This window comes from Terrapene carolina, unplaced genomic scaffold (genome assembly GCF_002925995.2).
Source record: "Terrapene carolina triunguis isolate 2854851 unplaced genomic scaffold, T_m_triunguis-2.0 Scaffold32922, whole genome shotgun sequence".
In the NCBI taxonomy this organism is placed as follows: Eukaryota; Metazoa; Chordata; order Testudines; family Emydidae; genus Terrapene; species Terrapene triunguis.
This window is the reverse complement of record NW_020697273.1, coordinates 2,203,577-2,219,335: the sequence shown is the minus strand read 5'-3', so window position 1 is coordinate 2,219,335 and position 15,759 is coordinate 2,203,577. Positions and strand designations below refer to the sequence as shown.

Genomic DNA, 15,759 nt, shown 5'->3' with positions numbered 1-15,759 from the left:
GCGGGATGTTCTCACGGGGGGTTGGGGCCTGGCCCTCCCCAGGAGCTCTGCCTTCCATCGTGCGGGTTAGTGCTGGGCTGAGGGGGCTGTTGGGGCCACGGGAGGCAGGCAGGGCCGTGTGGCAGTGGTGCCTGGGAAGGGGAGGGTGGGACCCGTGGCCTGCCCTTGCCCTTGCCCTTGCCCTTTCTCCCCCCAGGAGTACATGCAGTGTGTCACGTCCGTGGATGGAGAGTGGCTAGCGGAGCTGGGCCCCATGTTCTACAGCATCAAGCATGCAGGGAAGTCGCGCCAGGTAAGGCTTCTCCCAGCTGCCAGGGGTGCAGGCCAATAGCTCTGCAAAGGGGGTGGGGGGACTCCCCATGGGGCAACCTCCATGGAGACTGGGCTTTGTCCACAGCCAAGCTGATGCCGCCTGCTTTGTGCCCAGCTACGCCCACGCACCGGCAGGCCCGGGGAGCTGCGCAGGGCACCCAGCTAGGCAGGATTGGACGTAGGCTGCAGCCTATGCCATGGGCCTCTCCCCTTCCCAGCTCTGAGCCGCGCAGCCCCTGCACTCAGAGCTCTTGCCCTTGCTGCCGCTGCAGGAGAACCGCCGTCGGGCCAAGGAGGAGGTGTCGGCCATGGAGGAGGAGATGGCTCTGGCTGAGGAGCAGCTGCGAGCACGCCGGGAAGAGCAGGAGCGCCGCAACCCACTGGGCAGCGTGAGGTGGGTGCTGGGCATGGCAGCAGGGGCTGTCCCCAAAGGGCCGCGGCACGGGGCTGCCTGTGGCATGTTCTCTCCTGCAGGGGGATAACGACTGCTGTGAGTAGCGCCCGGGGGGCGGGGAGCAGGTCTAACACTGGGGCTTCTGGCCTAGCCGGCAGGGTTCTAGGCCCTCCGGCCCCGTGGCTAATGGCCCTTGCTCTCCCTCGCAGGTCTTTGAAGATCTATACTCCAGGGCGAAAGGAGCAGGGGGAGCCCATGACGCCGCGCCGCACTCCTGCCCGCTTCGGCCTGTGAGCAGGCGCTTCCCTGGAGCTGATGGATTCCTTGCGGGGAGCTGTCCCCCGCTGTGTGTAAATGTGACTCTGGGGTGCTGGGGCCCTGCCCTGCCCTGGCACCTGCACACACCTTGGCACTGTTTGCTACAGAGGAGAAATAATTTTATTTGTATAAATGTTGGTGGCCTCCAGCCCTTGCTTTGTCCTGTGCTGCGCTTGGCGGGGTCCTGCTGCCTTTCGTGGAGCTGGGCCGGGGGCAGGGCCCCTTGCAGGTGCGAACACGACTGGAGGCTGGGGCCAAGGCTGTGTGAGCGTGAAGCAGCCCCAAGCTGTTGGGCACCGATGTGTGAGGCCCAGCTCCCGCGTGCCTGGCACGGCTCCGGCCTGGATCAGCTGCCCCTGCGTCGCAGGGCTCTACGAGAGGGGCTGGTGCAAGATCCCCAGCGCGCCGCCAGCGTAGACAGTGCACACCTGCCTGCAGCCTCGCGGGGAGGTGAATGACCTACGCTGGGGGAGAACCCTGCCCTGCATCTGCCACATCCCCCGACACTGGTCCCTTTCCCTCCCAGAGCCAGTGATTTGTGGGTTGCAGCCCGGGCCCAGCACGGCCAGTTGCCGTCGGCTTCCATTAAGGCTGAGGTAGCAGTGCCCTTCCTGGGCTGAGAACAGGGCAGCAGCCCGGCTGTCGCTGTGGGGAAAGGGGATGTGCTGACCTTTGAGCCCCCCCATTGGCTTGATCTCTGCCCTCCTACGACAGCAGGCAGTGGTAAATGCCGGGCTCCCTGCGGTGTGGCATCCTCTCCCTGGGCTGGCTCGGCCCGGCTGCTCGCTGGGGCCTGGCGTCAGAGCAAGGGCCTTGGCCACCGAAATCGCAGTGTGCTCAGCCGGGCTGCTTGCTCCGCAAGCCTGCGCCAGGGGCTGGTGTTCACAGCTGCAGGCTGGGCCTTGGCCACTGCACCTCTCCTGGGCGGGAGGGGAGAGAATCTGCCTCAGGGCTGGTGCTACGCGCGGTCCCTGGCCCGCACCCGTTCCAGCGATGGGATGTGGCAGGAGGGAGCAGTGCTGCTCCAGTGACTACGCTGGATAGGGGTTGGGGGCTGTACTAGCAACACCTTTAATGGCTGAAATACATGGGCTGTTCCTGGCAAGCGGGGTTTGCTGAGGGGGCTGCAGCCCCCCCTGCCGACGTGGCCAAACCACACGTGGTCAGTGACAGCCTGTGCCCGTGGCTTTATTTCACAGTGCAGGCTGGGCCCAGGGCCCGCACGGGGAGCTGAGGTAGGTGCAGAGGACGTGCCTGCCCCGTGTACAGTCCTTGCTGGGTCCATCGTGCAGGTGCCAGGCTGGAAGAAGGGAGGGACCTCACTCCTCGCCCAGGAGCAGGGGCCATGGCTGCCGAAGCACGGCCCGTGCAGCTAAGCCGCTGCCCTGCAGAGCCTGGGACAAGAAGCACAAAATCAGCAGTAGCTCTTGGCAGCAGGGGCCCCCCAGCCCCTGCTGGAGCCTGCGCACAGGGCCCAGCTTGGCCTGCTAACGCCTGCTCACCTTCAGCCGCTCACACTCAATGCGCCGCTCGGCCACTTCGCCTTTCAGGTGCCTGTTCTCCTGCTGCAGCCTCGCCAGCACCTCCTGCAGGTGGCTGTGGGGAAGGGCAGGGAGACAGTGAGCAGAACAGGCCATGGCCCAGGGGGCAGATGCAGCTCAGACTGGTGTCAAATATCAGAGGGGTAGCCGTGTTAGTCTGGATCTGTAAAAAGCAACAGAGGGTCCTGTGGCACCTTTAATACTAACAGACGTATTGGAGCATAAGCTTTCGTGGGTGAATACCCACTTCGTCAGACGCATGTAATCTGCCTAAGTGGATATTCACCCACGAAAGCTTATGCTCCAATACGTCTGTTAGTCTTAAAGGTGCCACCGGACTCTCTGGTGCTTAGCTCAGACTGGGTTGCTCCCCTGCCCCCACGGCCAGCTCTGTTTACATGCTGCAGGTAGTGCGTGGGCTGCCCCCCACGCCTGCAGGGCGCTGGTGTAATTCTGGGGCTGGGCTCTGCTCCCAGCACTGGGATGCTGTCCCAGCTGCCAGGACCAACCCATGGGTGCAGCGGGGGATGGGGCAGGCTAGCCTGCTCCTGTCTGTCCAGTCACAGCCCCAGGGCAGCTGCAGCAGAGCGGCGCTAGGGCCAGGATGTGGGAGCCAGCAAAGCAATGGGGGTGCTAGCGCCCTTCCCCCACTCACAGCTAGGGCGGGGTCAGAGCCACAGACCCCTCCGTCCCCCGCGTCTCCGATCCCTTAGGGCTGCTGCACAGCCAGCTGCCCTTGAACCTGCCCTGGTCTAGACAGGTGTCTGCACCGTGCCAGGCGCTGGTCCCACTTACTCCTTCTCGCCTGTCAGCTGCGCGATGTGCTTGATCTGCTCCCGGATCTTGTGCCCCAGTTTGTCGTTTGCTTGCCTGAAACAGGGCCGGAGGGGAGGGTCAGCTGGTCCCTGGACTGAGCCCAGCCAGAGTCCCGCTCTCTGGGGCTCCCAGTGATGGGCACGTGGGGAGGCAGCTGTTAGGCTGGTGGCCAGCGTCTGGCGGAAATGCCGCGCAGGCAGAAGCATGGCTGGTGCCGGGCTGCAGGGACGCAGCCTGATGCCTTGTTACCCCGATGCCACGGCTGCTCATGCGGGGGTGGGGGTGTGTGTATGTGTGTGTGTGTGTGGGGGGGGGGGGGGGCTGGGCAGTAGTGCAGGGACTCCCAAGGCAGCTCCTTTCAGCTCCGGCCCAGCCCCCTCACTTACTTTTGCTCCTTCACCCACTGGCTGACGTTGGCCAGCACCAGCTCGCTCTCGCGGTGCAGCCGGCGGCTGTCTGAGCGTGCAGCCCCCAGGGAGGAGCGCAGCGCCTCTGCCTGCAAGAGAAGTGACACAGCACCAGCCCCGCAGCCAAGCTAGAGCCCCTCCCCGCCCACCTGTGGCTGGGTCACGTGGCGCTGCACAGCTGCCGCTGGACACGGACGGGGTCAGCCGAGCCAGGCTCCTAGCTCGAACCAGGCAGGAGTCCACCGGGGACAGCTACGGAATAACCTGCCCCTAGGCCACGCGTTGCCTGAGCCCTTGGGTGGGGAGCGGCTCACGGCTGGCAGCAAACACCCACTCACGGGGGGGGGCTACGCCTACCTCACTGCTGGAGGCCACGAACTTCTGCCTTAAGACATTGAGGTCCTGCTGCAAGCGGTCTCTCTGCCAAGGAAGGGCATGTTATGAGCAGGGGGCTGGGCCGATGCTCCCAGCCTGCCTGCTCCCCAGGAACACGAGTCTGGATGGGGTTAGGATGCGAACAAGGCTCCACTCGAGGGTCAAGCCCACAACACTGTCCCCCTGCGGCCCGACCCCTAAATCCCCAGGCGCTGACCAGTCAGTGAGCCCTACGGAAGAAGGCACCATGCCCCTGTTGCCCCGGGCCTGGGGCTCAGAAGGGGGCTGAGGGCCGCAAAGCGAACGGCCTCATCTGCCCTGCCAGCATTCAGGGAACTGTACTGTGCCAGCCCCAGGGTTCTGCGTGAGATGCCATCGTTCCCCCCAGCCACTTACCTCTTCAGCGGCACCATGGAGCTTTTCTTTCAACGAGGCCAGTTCCACCTTGACTACGACCAGGTCCTCGTCCCGCTGCGCCAGGGCCTGCGCGTTCTCCTGGTACCGCCGCTGCCAGTGCTGCACTTGGCTGCTCCGCTCCCCCAGCTGCTCCTCGAAGGCCCGGACCTGCCGGGGATGAGTGGTGGCAGGTGGCAGGTGGGGGCTGGGTGGAGGGGGCTCAGGGAGGCGGTTGCAGCGCGCGGGTCACTCACCTCCTGCTCGTGCTGCTGCTGGAAACCCTGCAGCTTCTTCAGCTCCCCGTTGAGCCGCCTCATGCGCTCCTCACAGGCTGCCGTCTCCTCCTCCAGCTGGGCTTCCCTGGCCCGTGTCCGCACCAGCTCCGCCCGCAGGGCCGCCATGTCCTGCGCCGTCTCGCTGAGCTGTCACACAGGACGGGGCAGTGGGGGCGGGGTGCTCTGGAGGAGCGGCAGGCCCTGGGGCAGACAGCGGGGCTGTACTGATACCCCCCAGCCTGGGACACAGGCCCCAGCCTTCCAGCCGAAGCGAGGACTGTGCACGCGGCAGCCGCCACGCTGGGCCAGGCCTGGCTGGGAGGGCTGAGACCCCTACTGAACCCTTGCCCCAGCACAGGCCCCCAATGCTGCACTGAGGCCGGGGGGGGGGGGGGGGCAGCACTGACTGCTGGGTGCTGGTACCAAAGCGGGAATGCTTGGGACGCGGTCGCTGACTGCCGGGGCGAGGGGCTGCTCCCCATGGGTGCCGAAGGGTAACATGCTCCTAGGCAGCGCAGGTGCCAGAGGGGCTGTGTGGGGCACCCGCCCGTCTGGGCCGGTGTGAACACCCCACTCGCTGGGAGTCGCAGGCTGGAGGCCAGGGCGGGGCCGGCAGGCGGAGCAGGCGCACACCACGCGGCACGGGGACGGAGAGCGGGGGAGCCCGAGGAGCTGTGACCCGAGTGCTCCCAGCACCAGCCCTGGGGGTCAGCACTGACTCTGCCGACCCTGCTCCAGCTCAGGGGAGCTGAGGGGGTCCCTGTGGCAGGCCCCGGCTCTGCCCTACCTTCTCCAGCGCCTCCGTCTGCTTCTCTTGACAGGACGCAGTTGTCAGCGTCAGCGCCTGGATGGTCTCCTCCGCTGCAGTCAGCGTGCGGGTGCTTTGCCGCTCTCTGGCCTGAGCGGCTTCCAGCTCCGCCTGCAGCTGGGCCAGGGCCGACTCCTGGAGCGCGGCCTGCGGGGAGGACAGCGCTGTCAGCTGGGCGCCGGCGGCTGGGCCGGCTTTTGGCCTGTGCGGCGGGCGCTCACCTTGCCGGCCTGCTGCTGTATCCGCTGCTGGGCTTGGCCCAGGCTGCTGCTGGTGCTCTCCAGCTGGGCGCGGCACTGCCTCAGCTGCTCCTGCAGGCGCTGGCCCTCCTCCTCCAGCGGCCTCAGGCTGCACTGCAGGCCCCGGCTTGTCTGCTCCTGCTCCCGCAGCTGGCACACAGGCAGGGCTGTCAGCAAGGCGCGCGCGCTCACCCCTCCACACCCAGGCCCCAGCCAGCCTCCGTCTCCCCCCACCGCCACTGCCCCAGCGTGGCCTTGTCTCCCGCTCTGCTGGGCCCCGTCACGGGCTCACCGCTTGCTCGCTGCTGTGCAGCTCTCGCTGCAGCTCCTCGCGCTCGCTGGCCAGCTTGCGCTCCCGCTCCTGGGCTCTCCGCAGCTGCTGCTGGAGCTCGTCCTCCCGGCCCTGCAGCTGGCTCAGCTCCTCCCGCAGGGCCTGCTGGGTGGATTCCTGCTCCTGGAGCTAGGGGAACATGGGGCTGCAGGTGCGAGGCCAGGCCGCCCTCTCCCCCACTCGAGCAGGGGGCACCGGCCAGGGCAGCAGGAGCGCCTAGGGAGGAGATGCTGGGCCGGGCAGGGCTGCAGGAGCTGGGCAACTGCTGGTTTGGCTGAGACAACGCTTCCTGCACGGCTGATACGTCCAGCGGGCGACCGCCCCCCGCCCCCACCTAAGCAGGGCGCTCCCTTTGTCTCGCCTGCCTGGCGCCCAGGGGCCAGGCCCCCCGTGTGCAGCCCCAGGGGGAGGCCACGCCCAGCCTGTACCTGCTGCTGCAGGGCTTTCGCCTGCTCCTGGCTGCTCCCCAGTTTCAGCTCCATCTTGGCCATTGAGTGCTGATGTTGCATCCCCTGCTGCACAGCCGCCTGGTGCCTCTGCTTCCACTGGCTCAGCTCCGCCTTCAGGTGCTCCAGCAGCTTCCTGCGGGCGAGGCCCCAAGACAGAGCAGCTCCAGCCTCTGCCCCTCCTGCCCCACGAGCCCTAGGAGCCCAGCCGGACGCCCCACGCGGCAGGCTCCCCAAAATCAACCCTGGCTCTGCCCCCTGGCCCCTTCCCATCCTGAGTGGCTCTGCCTCGGGTCTCCCTGCCCCACAGCCACAGCTCTGAGTGCTGCCTGGTGCTGCTCTGGGTCATGGAGCCTGGCACGGGCAGGTGCCAACCTCCTGTGCCCCTTGCTGGGCTCTTCCCACCTCCACCAGGGGCCACTGGCAGGTCCCCGGCCGCTCCCAACCTGCTCTGCTCCACCTCATCCGTGCTGCTGGACAACTGCTCCTGCAGCGCCCGCTGCTCCGCCTCCAGCCTGCGGCTCGCCTGCTCCAGCCGGACGCCCTCGGCCAGGCGCTCGCTCAGCTGCTCCTCCTGCTGCACCAGCTCCTGAGCTGCCAGAGACAGGGAGGGACGCGCTCACCCAGCCGCTGCCCCCCCAGGAGAATCCCTGCTCCGCCCTTGACACAGACTAGAGCCGAGGGCCTGCGCCTCGTGGGCAGCTGGAGCCCATCACCGGGGTGTCTGGGCTCTGAGATGCCTGGAACGGGCAGGCTCAGCCGTCTGCCATCCCCCAGGGTCAGCTATCCCTGTACTGGGGCCCGCGGTATGACTGAGGGGCAGGTGGGACTCACTCGGGGGGGGGGCGGCGCGGGCACCGCACCCTGCAGCTGGCAGATTCCAAGCAGGAACATCCCGGGCCTGTGCCGCAGGGACTGGCACTGCCAGGACTCGGGGCGTGTCTCTCTGGGGAACGCCCCAGGCAGGCAACGTGTCTCGCCCGCCTTCCCCGAGCCACGAGAGCCTGAAGCCGGTGGTGCCGAGGGCCCAGCCAGGGCGCGACTGCCTCGCTCACCAGCCGCCTGCTGCTGCTGCTGGCTGTCCTGCAGGCGCTGTCTCAGCAGCTGGATCTCCTCCTGCAGGCTGTCGCTGGCCGCCTGGCTCTGCTCCCTCTCCCGCTGGGCCTCCTGCAGGCGCGCGTCCAGGCTCCTGGCCTCTGCGCGCTGCTTCTCCACCTCCAGCCCCCTCTGCTGCAGGGCATTGCGAGCCTGCCGCATGGCGGCCTGCGCCTGGCGGAGCTGTTCATCCCTCCTCTGCATGATCTGTGCCAAGAGAGACCGCAGCACTGCCAGACACTGCCCTGGGGCCACGCCACCCGCAGGCTGGACCCCGCCCCCCCCGGCACAGCCCCACGGCCACAGGCCCCTCCACATGGCCCCACAGGTGCTGCCGCAGCTGCCTGAGACCTGGGGGGAGGCTGGAGCCTCTTCTGCTCCGAACTAGGGTGACCAGATGTCCCGATTTTATAGGGACAGTCCTGATTTTGGGGTCTTTGTCTTATATAGGCTCCTATTACCCCCCACCCCCTGTCCCGATTCTTCACATTTGCTGTCTGGTCACCCTATTCCGAACGCACGTTGGCCCAGGGCCCCTGGCTTGTCCCTCCTCTGGGTCCCCGTCTCCTGGGCTCACCTGCTCCTTCTGCACACACAGCCGGCGGCTCTCCTGGAGCTTGCACTCCAGTGGCTGGATCAGCTGCTGCAGCTTGGCCACCTCCAGCTCCTTCTGCTCCACCTCAGCAGCTGTGTCCTGCCTCAGGCTCTGCACCTCCAGCTCCAGCTTCCCGAGAGCTGAAAAAGCAGCGCCACGCTAGTGCCAGCGCCTGCCTCCTGCAGATGCCCTGAGCCGCTGGCTGCTGTCGGGCGTCTCCACCGGAGCTGTGACTCGCAGCTCTGCACACACACCGGGCTGGCCAGCGCCAGTAACCGCAGTGAGCCAGGGTGCTCAGGCCGCTAGCCCCCCACCGCCATGGCCACACTGCCAGCAGGAGCCGGCCGGGGCAGCTCCAGCCCAGCTGCACCCTGTGTGCAGCGCGACACGGGGCTGGGCACAGACGCCCGCACTGTGTGCCCCAGGCCAGGGCTGCCCTGGCCCGCCAGCACCTGGCTGCAGCTCCGCCCCAGGCTGATGGTACAATCCTTGCCCGGCAGCCAGGACTCCGGGCTCCCCACAGGCTCAGCAAGGAAGGCAAAGCGGGCCTAGCCCCCCCCGCCACCCACCCAGGGCTCCTCGTGTTCTCAGCTGCCGCAGACGCCTGGTGCGTAGCCCACCGCCTGAGCAGCTCCCCGGGGGCAGGCCCGTGGCGCTGAGTCTCACGCTGATGGGCAGCGCTGACGTGGCTGGGGCAGCGGCTTTCCCCCAGGGGCCCCGGCTGGCAGGAGGAGCGGCTGCCTCTTGCTCTACCTTTCATGGCGCTGTTCTTCTGCTCAGCCACTCGCACCAGCTCCAGCTTCAAGTCCTGCACCAGGCACTGGTACTCCTCGGCCCGCTGGCTGTGCTTGGCGCGTTCCTCGTCGGCGTGGCTCAGCTGCTAGACGCAACGCAGCAGCACAGCTCAGTCACTGCCGTGGGCAGCCAGCCAGCTGCCAGGCCTGGCTGGCCCTAGAGCAGGCCCAGGAGCTGGGGCAGGGCAGGCGCTGGCTGCTCAGTGCCGCCTGGCGCTCCCTGCCGACAGCAGTATGGGGGGGAGGCTGGTCCTACCTGCTGGAGTTTCTCTGCCATGGCGGCTTGGCTCTCGTAGCTGGCGTTGGCGTGACTGTGAGTGGCTGTGTAGGAGGCAAACTCCGTCTGCACATTCACCAGAGTCTCTTCGTCTGCCAAGCACTGAAACCACAGGCAGGACACCAGTGGGCCGGGCCCCAGAGAGCCCAGGGGCAGCAGGGTGCAGCGGGTTTACTGGACTCCCCAGGGGCTGAGTCTATAGACTAGTGTGCCAAAACACAGCATGTGAGGCCTCCCCCAACAGCCGGGAACACCCGGAGGTCCCTGTGCCGTGCGTACAGCTGTGAGGTTGGCGTGACAGCGTGAACCTGAGACAGGTGTTTGTACGCTGTATGCGGTACGCCACGCACCCGTCACGCTACCCGGGCTCTGGTCAGGCAGGGGGAGGAGACGCTGACCACTGTGTATTGCGTGTCTTACACGGGACGGCTATTTGCATATGGGGCTGCTGCGGCTCAAGCCTGCAAAGCTGACAAGCGCTCACAGAAATCGACGCAAGGCACACCTAGCAAGGATGCGGCTCAAAGAATTAACCTGGTGTCTCAGGAGCGGCAGCGTCACCCCCTGGCCAGGTGTGGGGGTGCGCCAAGTCCTACTACGGTTTTGTTGTACATGTAACCATGTTCCCATATGGCGACTTGCTGGCATGGGACTCACTGCTCGTGGGTAAAGAACGGCCCCTTGTCACAGTCCCCCCAGGGAAGGGGTGAGGGTGAAGCAGCACGGTGACCCGGCAGCAAAGCTGCTCGGGGGGGTCCCGTACTGTGGGACGCTGCAAGGGTCGGGTGCTGGACACGCCTGGGGGGGGAGCTCACAGGCCTCGGGGGCAGAGGGACAGCGCAGCCTGCGCAGCCTGGGAGGGGAGGGCTGGCGCAGTCGGGGAGCTGGCCCCTGCCCGGCACAGACGAGGCTCCCTCACGCTAAGGGCAGGTGGTAGCGAGGTGCCACCCAGCCCTCGGTACCCTGGCGGGAGGGTGGCACGGGAAGCCCGGGAATGCCAGGGGGGTACTAGAACACCGGCGCCTGGGCTGCTGCGCACGTTGTGAGAGGCTGCAGGGACGATTCGAGGGCGGGAGAAAAGGCCTGGCCTGACGCTTCACGAGCTCGATCTGTCGCTTGTCTCCACGGGAGACTGAGAGGTGATGTGACTGGGGCTGCAAGGCTCGACCCAAGGGCTGGGCGTTAAAGCCAGACCCGCTCAGCTGAGCACAAACCGTTACAGGGTGGGCGGAACAACCTGCCACGGGACGGGGGGCCTCGCCAAAGCCGATACGGCCACCTCTCTGCAAGGGGCCTCGGCCACACAAGTGGGGCTGACTGTGGGGGTAACCAGGTGACACTCCTGGTACCCAGGTCAGCCTGGATAATCGGCTGCAGAGCGAACAGTTACTCGCCCTACAGAACTGCAGCTCTGCCAGCCATGCTGGCTGCAGGGCTCCCACGTGGGCGAGATCAGCGGCGGGGCTGGGGCTGGGCCTGGGCCTGGGCCGTTCATGGCCCCTCTTGCCTGCCTGAAGCGCAGAGCAGCTGCACCCAGGCCCCCCCCTTGCGCACTCCGACCCCCAGCTCTGGAGGACGCTGGAAAGGCAGGCCCAGCGAGCGGGTCGTGGGAGCCACACAGGCACCGTCAGGCAGAACCACAGGGCACGTCCCCAGTTCATTTCCGGGCGGGGACTGACAAGCAGTGGGCCCGAGGAGGCCTGAGTGCGCGGCTGCCCTACCGAATGGGGTCGCATCCTGCGGCCAGCTCAGGGCACAGCCGGGCTTCCGCCGCTCAGCAGCTGACACGGGGCTGCCCCTGGGGCATGCGGCGGATGCAGCTTGTGCTCTGGTGGTGTGAGCGGTGCTGGCCGGAGGGGGCGGTCCATCGCCATAGGGTAGCAGGCTGATGTATGCGGCATCATCCATTTGGAAAGTCTCTGGGGGGGCTGGCGTGAGCCTTCAAAGCACAGGCCTGGGGAGCCGGCGGGAAAGGCTTAGCCCTGCCAAGGTAGGATAATCAGGCCCCGGTGGCTCCGGCGGAGAAATGGACGTGGGAACGTAGTGGCCTGGCTGACATGACAGCGTGACGCAGCTGGGGGACGACCCGTGCGGTGAGGCTCACCACAGCCTTGGGCCCGTGGGTGCTGGGTAAGGCAGGGCAGCCACAGAGCTGTTTGCTGGCCCTTCTGGCTGGTGGGCTAGCAACTAACAAAGCCGTGTGGTGCATGAGCTGATGTGACAAGCCCCTGGCGAACGGCTCCATCAAGTTAAGGGCAATCCCATGTCAGACGCTCTCTCCCCAGTGGTCAGCACACACTCACCCCATCCGCCATCTGGGCAGCATGGGGGGGGGGCATGGCCCCGGCCTGCAGGGGGCAGGAGTGCTGCCAGGTGCACTTTGAGGGCACTGAAGGGGCGTCCAGGTCTAGTGGAGGGTTTGGGGTGCAGGGGCCTGCCCTGGCTCCCTGTGAACCCCTTTTCCATTGGCGGAGTAAATCTTCCTCATGGAGCGTCCCACTGAGCAGCAGGGTCTCGTACTTGCAGGGAGCTGCCAGCCACCCCCCAGGCTGTCAGATGGAGCAACGTCGGGTCTGGGTGGAGTGCCTGCCCTTGGGTCCGCGCTACTCTGTCTGGAGCACCCGGAAGTGACATGGGAGCCGGGACACACGTTCGGAGGACATCTGTCAGCATCCTGCTAGGCCTTGCATGGCACGCTTGGCAATCAGTGCACTCAGGAGCCCTTGAGCCCATGGTAGGAGGAAAGTGTGTAATGCCCCATGGCTCATGTCTCCTGGCACAAAAGGCTGGACACGTTGCGTAATCCTTGGTGGTAAGCTGGTCTATAATGGGATTCCCTCCCCGCAGTGACATATTGATTGGATGATGCAGCTGGTCAGGGACCACGCGTGGTTGGTGGATTGTCTGTGCAGGACGTCTGCCAGGTTGTTGCTGACTCCTGGAAGATGAAGAACAGCTGGCAGCAGCTGGGCTTATCCTGTGCTGTTGACATCACGTCCTCCCTCCCTTGCGTGCCTCCCGGCCTAGGGGTGATGAGCAGATGCTTCCTTGTTTGGGTACACTGTAGAGCACATTGCAGCTGTGCTGGCTCTGAGCCGCTGCTCTGGGGAGGGCTGTGGGACAGGTTGGGATCCCATGCAAGTGAACCGGCTCACGAGTACGTTTATGGTGAAGAGCCAGGTCCTTTGGAGGCGAAGTCCCTGGTGTCCGGAGTCGGTCCAGGTGTGTGCGGCATCTGATTCTGGATGAGTCTGTGACCAGTGTCTTTGCAGGAGGAGGTGTGGATAAGGACCCCTCACCTGATGGGTCTCTGGGAAATCCAGGGCATTGCCCTGGGGGCTCCAGTGGCCGTTTCTTCTCTGCAAGCTGCTCTTGTTCTTCCCTGTCTGCAGCCAGGGGCTGGCAGAGACGCAGGAGGGCCTTGAGAGCTGGTTACTGCCTCAGCCTTTGGACACTGCGGGGGGATCCTGACCTGAGCATTTGGTCAGCCCAGTTGCTAGGAACATGGGGAAAGATTTTACCTTGAACCAAGTCTAGTTTGTTAAATTTTAGTTACTAGGAAGTGTTTTGTGTTTATTTCTCTTGTAACCATTGCTGACTAATAGCTTATACTTGTACTCACTTCAGATCTACCTCTTTGTAGTTAAATAAACTTGTTTAAATTGAATTGTTAAAGTCACAAACTGTTTCCCCTTTGAGGGTCAAAGCTCCTCTAATCCCTGAACTGCCCAGGAGAGGGATGGACTGTGTAGAACACACGTTTTTTGGGAAAATTCAGGACTGGGAGTGTGCTGGGGTCGCCCTGCGGGTAGTAACCAAGGCTGCTGGAAGCCAGAGTGTGGCTGCTTTGTAGCTGACAGGCTGCTGGGCTCAGAGGGGCTGGTCCAGGGCTGTGGCTACACACAGACACTCAGGGGTGACCCTCAGGCTGTCTGGCTGGTTGTGAGCAGCCCACGCTGGGAGCTACAGCAGCAAAGTGTTGTGAGGCACCCCAGGTCGCAGGGCAGGTGGTGACAGCCCCTCGCCGGTCTGGACTGCTCCCCTGAATGGGACAGGTACCCAACGTGACTTGTGTTTCCAGCTGGGGCCAGTGCAGCTTCCAGAGCACTGGTGTCCCTTGTCCCAACAGAGATGTGCTGCGTCCCACACGACTCCAACAGAGCATGCTGTGGCACTCTGGAGGGACGGTGTGTGAATGTGTAATGGGTAAGCGCGTCCACGTGCGGCGGGGTGTGATTGTGAGTGGGCAGGGGAGTGGGTGTGAATGCTGGCGTGCAGGTGACGTTCTCTAAAGCACTGACAACATGCCAGCCCTGCACCCAGGCCCTGCCCCAGGCTGCCCAGTGCCCCGGGAGGGAGAGAGCCAGGCCAGCTGCCCCACTTCCCTTTGCTCACCTTGGCCTGAGTGGCAGCCAGCTCCTCGCGGAGGCCCTGGATGCTCTGCTCACGCTGGTGGAGGTGCTGAAGGCTCCTGGACAGCTCCTCCCGCGTGGCATGAAGCTCTTGAGTCAGCTGCTCCATGGCCGTCTGGTTCCTCCTGCCCGTCATCTCCTGCTGCAGAACCAGCTGCTTGCTGCACAGGCTGATGATGGTGTCGTCACACTCCCGCATCTGCAGCAGGGACGAGGAGCAGCTCTCAGAGGGGCCAGCCAGCAGGACCGGCCAACCCGCGGGGCTGATCGGGGGGTGGGGGCTGGGCCAGCTCCCCTGCCTGCGGCCTGGCTCCCTTCCGAGGGAAGGATTGAGAATGACAGGGGAGGAGGCCCACTCCACGAGGCTCCCAGGGAGGAGAGCAGAGGCAGCCAGAGGCCACTGAGCACCATGGAGAGCCTTGTGCCTGAGTCTGTGCAGCCTGACACCGGGGCAGAGCGGGTGTCCAACCTGCCGACTGTCACCGGGCGCTTTCCCAGCTGTTCTGCCCCAGGCCAGTGCTGGGCAGTGCTTCTCTGAGCAGAGCTGGAAGTCTCGTGTCGCACGCTCGGCACCGCCAGCACGGTCACAAGCCATGGGAGAGCAGCGCTAACGGCCTTCCCGGGGCCCCTGCACCAGGGTGGTTCCCCTCCGATCCCAGGTGTCGGGAGCATGGTGCAGCCCCTCCAGAGCCCGGCACACCAGGGCAGACACCGCTGGCATTGTTCGCTCCAGCCCCCACCCCAGCAGCTGAACTGGAGAAAGCCCTGGAGGGCGACCACAGGAAACCTCTCAGCACAGACAAGGCCATGGGGCCTGTGCAGCCTGGGCCCTGTGCTGGCAAGAAGCCTGTGGGGAACCTGCTGGCACAGCTGGGCTGCGGGGCTCCTGCTAGCATGGCCAGGCCCAGATGCCCAAACCCCTCCAGTGCCACAGGAGGCAAAGGCACCAAGGGAAAGCACCACCAGCTCGTTTCTAATGTGAGGCGCAGGCCCACCTGGCTGCTCATGTCCCGGAGCTCCTCCTCCAGGCTCTGCACCTTGCCCTCCAGCTCGCCAGCTCTGTTCAAGGCGGCCTGGTATTTCTTCTTGTACAGATCCAGGCTGCTCTCGGTGGAGCTGCTCTTGCGCTTGGCCATGGCCAGGTGCTCCTGCGCCTCTCGGAGCTGCTCCTGCTGCAGGCAGAGCTCCCGCTCCTGCTCCTGCACCACCTCTTCGTAGTAGAACACCTGGGAGTGCGACAGCACAGGGGAGCCGCCTGCCGGCCTTTGCCCCGCTGCGCGTGTTGGCAGTGCGGCGAGGGCCAGGCAGGGCTCAGGCCTGAAGGCCAGTCAGAGATGGACAGGTCCAGCCCGGTCCATCCCCTGGCTTGGGCAGGACTGGTCCTTACTGGTCTAGTCTCAAATCTCCCAAGCAAGAGGGCTCGGCTCCTCCCCAGAGCGTCTCCCCCCGAGCTGGGCCTGGCTCCCTGGCAGGGGACGTCCTCCTTGTCACTCCCCCGCCCCTTCCCCCCCTCCCTCCGGGTCTGTTCTCAGACTGGCCAGGTGCTGCCCCTCCCCGTGCGCAGCGGCACCGGGACCCTGCTGTGGGTGCTGACCCCATGTGGCAATACACGGCTGTCAGCTGAGCACAGGGCTGGAGTTGGAGCCTGGGGAGTGGGAGGCTGCTCCTGGCACAAGCTAGTTACACTGGCCAGGGCTGCTGCTAACCAGAACCAGAACCAGCCCCTTCCCACGACAAGGGGGCCCTGACGGCGCCTGACTCGAGACTCTCGCCCGCCCTGCTCCACGCCCGGGCGGTGGCCCAGCCCCAGAGGGGGCTGATGGGACATGCTGGGAGTGAAGGAGGGCTCAGCTCTGGGCTGCCTGCTGAGAGGGGGCGACCCTCCCAGGAGCCGTACCTCCCCCTTCAGCGTCTGGCATTGCTGCAGC

The 15,759-nt window shown here is 65.6% G+C and overlaps 3 protein-coding genes across 3 annotated transcripts in view; 1 reads left to right on the top strand and 2 right to left on the bottom strand.

Moving 5' to 3' along the window:
• Positions 1-1,172, top strand: part of LOC113409385 (pre-mRNA-splicing factor ATP-dependent RNA helicase PRP16) — a 26,314-nt gene extending 25,142 nt beyond the window's left edge. Inside the window, exons 25-27 of the mRNA XM_026663224.2 lie at positions 197-292; positions 585-706; positions 916-1,172. Coding sequence (XP_026519009.1) covers positions 197-292; positions 585-706; positions 916-1,000 — 303 coding nt within the window. The 3' untranslated portion in view covers positions 1,001-1,172. The remainder of the gene's footprint in view (positions 1-196; positions 293-584; positions 707-915) is intronic.
• Positions 1,173-1,828: 656 nt separating this feature from the next.
• LOC112106283 (polyamine-modulated factor 1-binding protein 1) lies at positions 1,829-5,785 on the bottom strand. The gene is made up of 8 exons (XM_029914176.1): positions 5,622-5,785; positions 4,814-4,981; positions 4,560-4,727; positions 4,146-4,208; positions 3,768-3,877; positions 3,361-3,435; positions 2,527-2,620; positions 1,829-2,418 (listed from the first exon to the last, which is right to left on the bottom strand). Exons 2-8 carry the CDS (start codon positions 4,958-4,960, stop codon positions 2,344-2,346), a joined length of 732 nt encoding a protein of 243 aa, XP_029770036.1. The 5' UTR covers positions 4,961-4,981; positions 5,622-5,785; the 3' UTR covers positions 1,829-2,343.
• A 1,069-nt stretch (positions 5,786-6,854) lies between these two features.
• The window catches only part of LOC112106282 (centrosome-associated protein CEP250-like), a 218,602-nt gene continuing 209,697 nt past the window's right edge, over positions 6,855-15,759 (bottom strand). Inside the window, exons 16-23 of the mRNA XM_029914173.1 lie at positions 15,538-15,752; positions 14,827-15,148; positions 13,815-14,030; positions 9,399-9,521; positions 9,102-9,228; positions 8,331-8,488; positions 7,714-7,960; positions 6,855-7,252 (exon numbers count right to left, since the gene is read on the bottom strand). Coding sequence (XP_029770033.1) covers positions 6,855-7,252; positions 7,714-7,960; positions 8,331-8,488; positions 9,102-9,228; positions 9,399-9,521; positions 13,815-14,030; positions 14,827-15,148; positions 15,538-15,752 — 1,806 coding nt within the window. The remainder of the gene's footprint in view (positions 7,253-7,713; positions 7,961-8,330; positions 8,489-9,101; positions 9,229-9,398; positions 9,522-13,814; positions 14,031-14,826; positions 15,149-15,537; positions 15,753-15,759) is intronic.

Bases quoted from the DNA above. Each gene is read 5' to 3' on its own strand.
- LOC112106283 (XM_029914176.1), bottom strand. From the start codon at position 4,960: ATGGCGGCCCTGCGGGCGGAGCTGGTGCGGACACGGGCCAGGGAAGCC. The intron at 4,209-4,559 runs GTAAGTGGCTGG...CTTCCTTGGCAG, and splicing joins TCCATGGTGCCGCTGAAGAG to AGAGACCGCTTGCAGCAGGA. The intron at 2,621-3,360 runs GTAAGTGGGACC...CCTTCCCCACAG, and splicing joins CAGCTGACAGGCGAGAAGGA to CCACCTGCAGGAGGTGCTGG.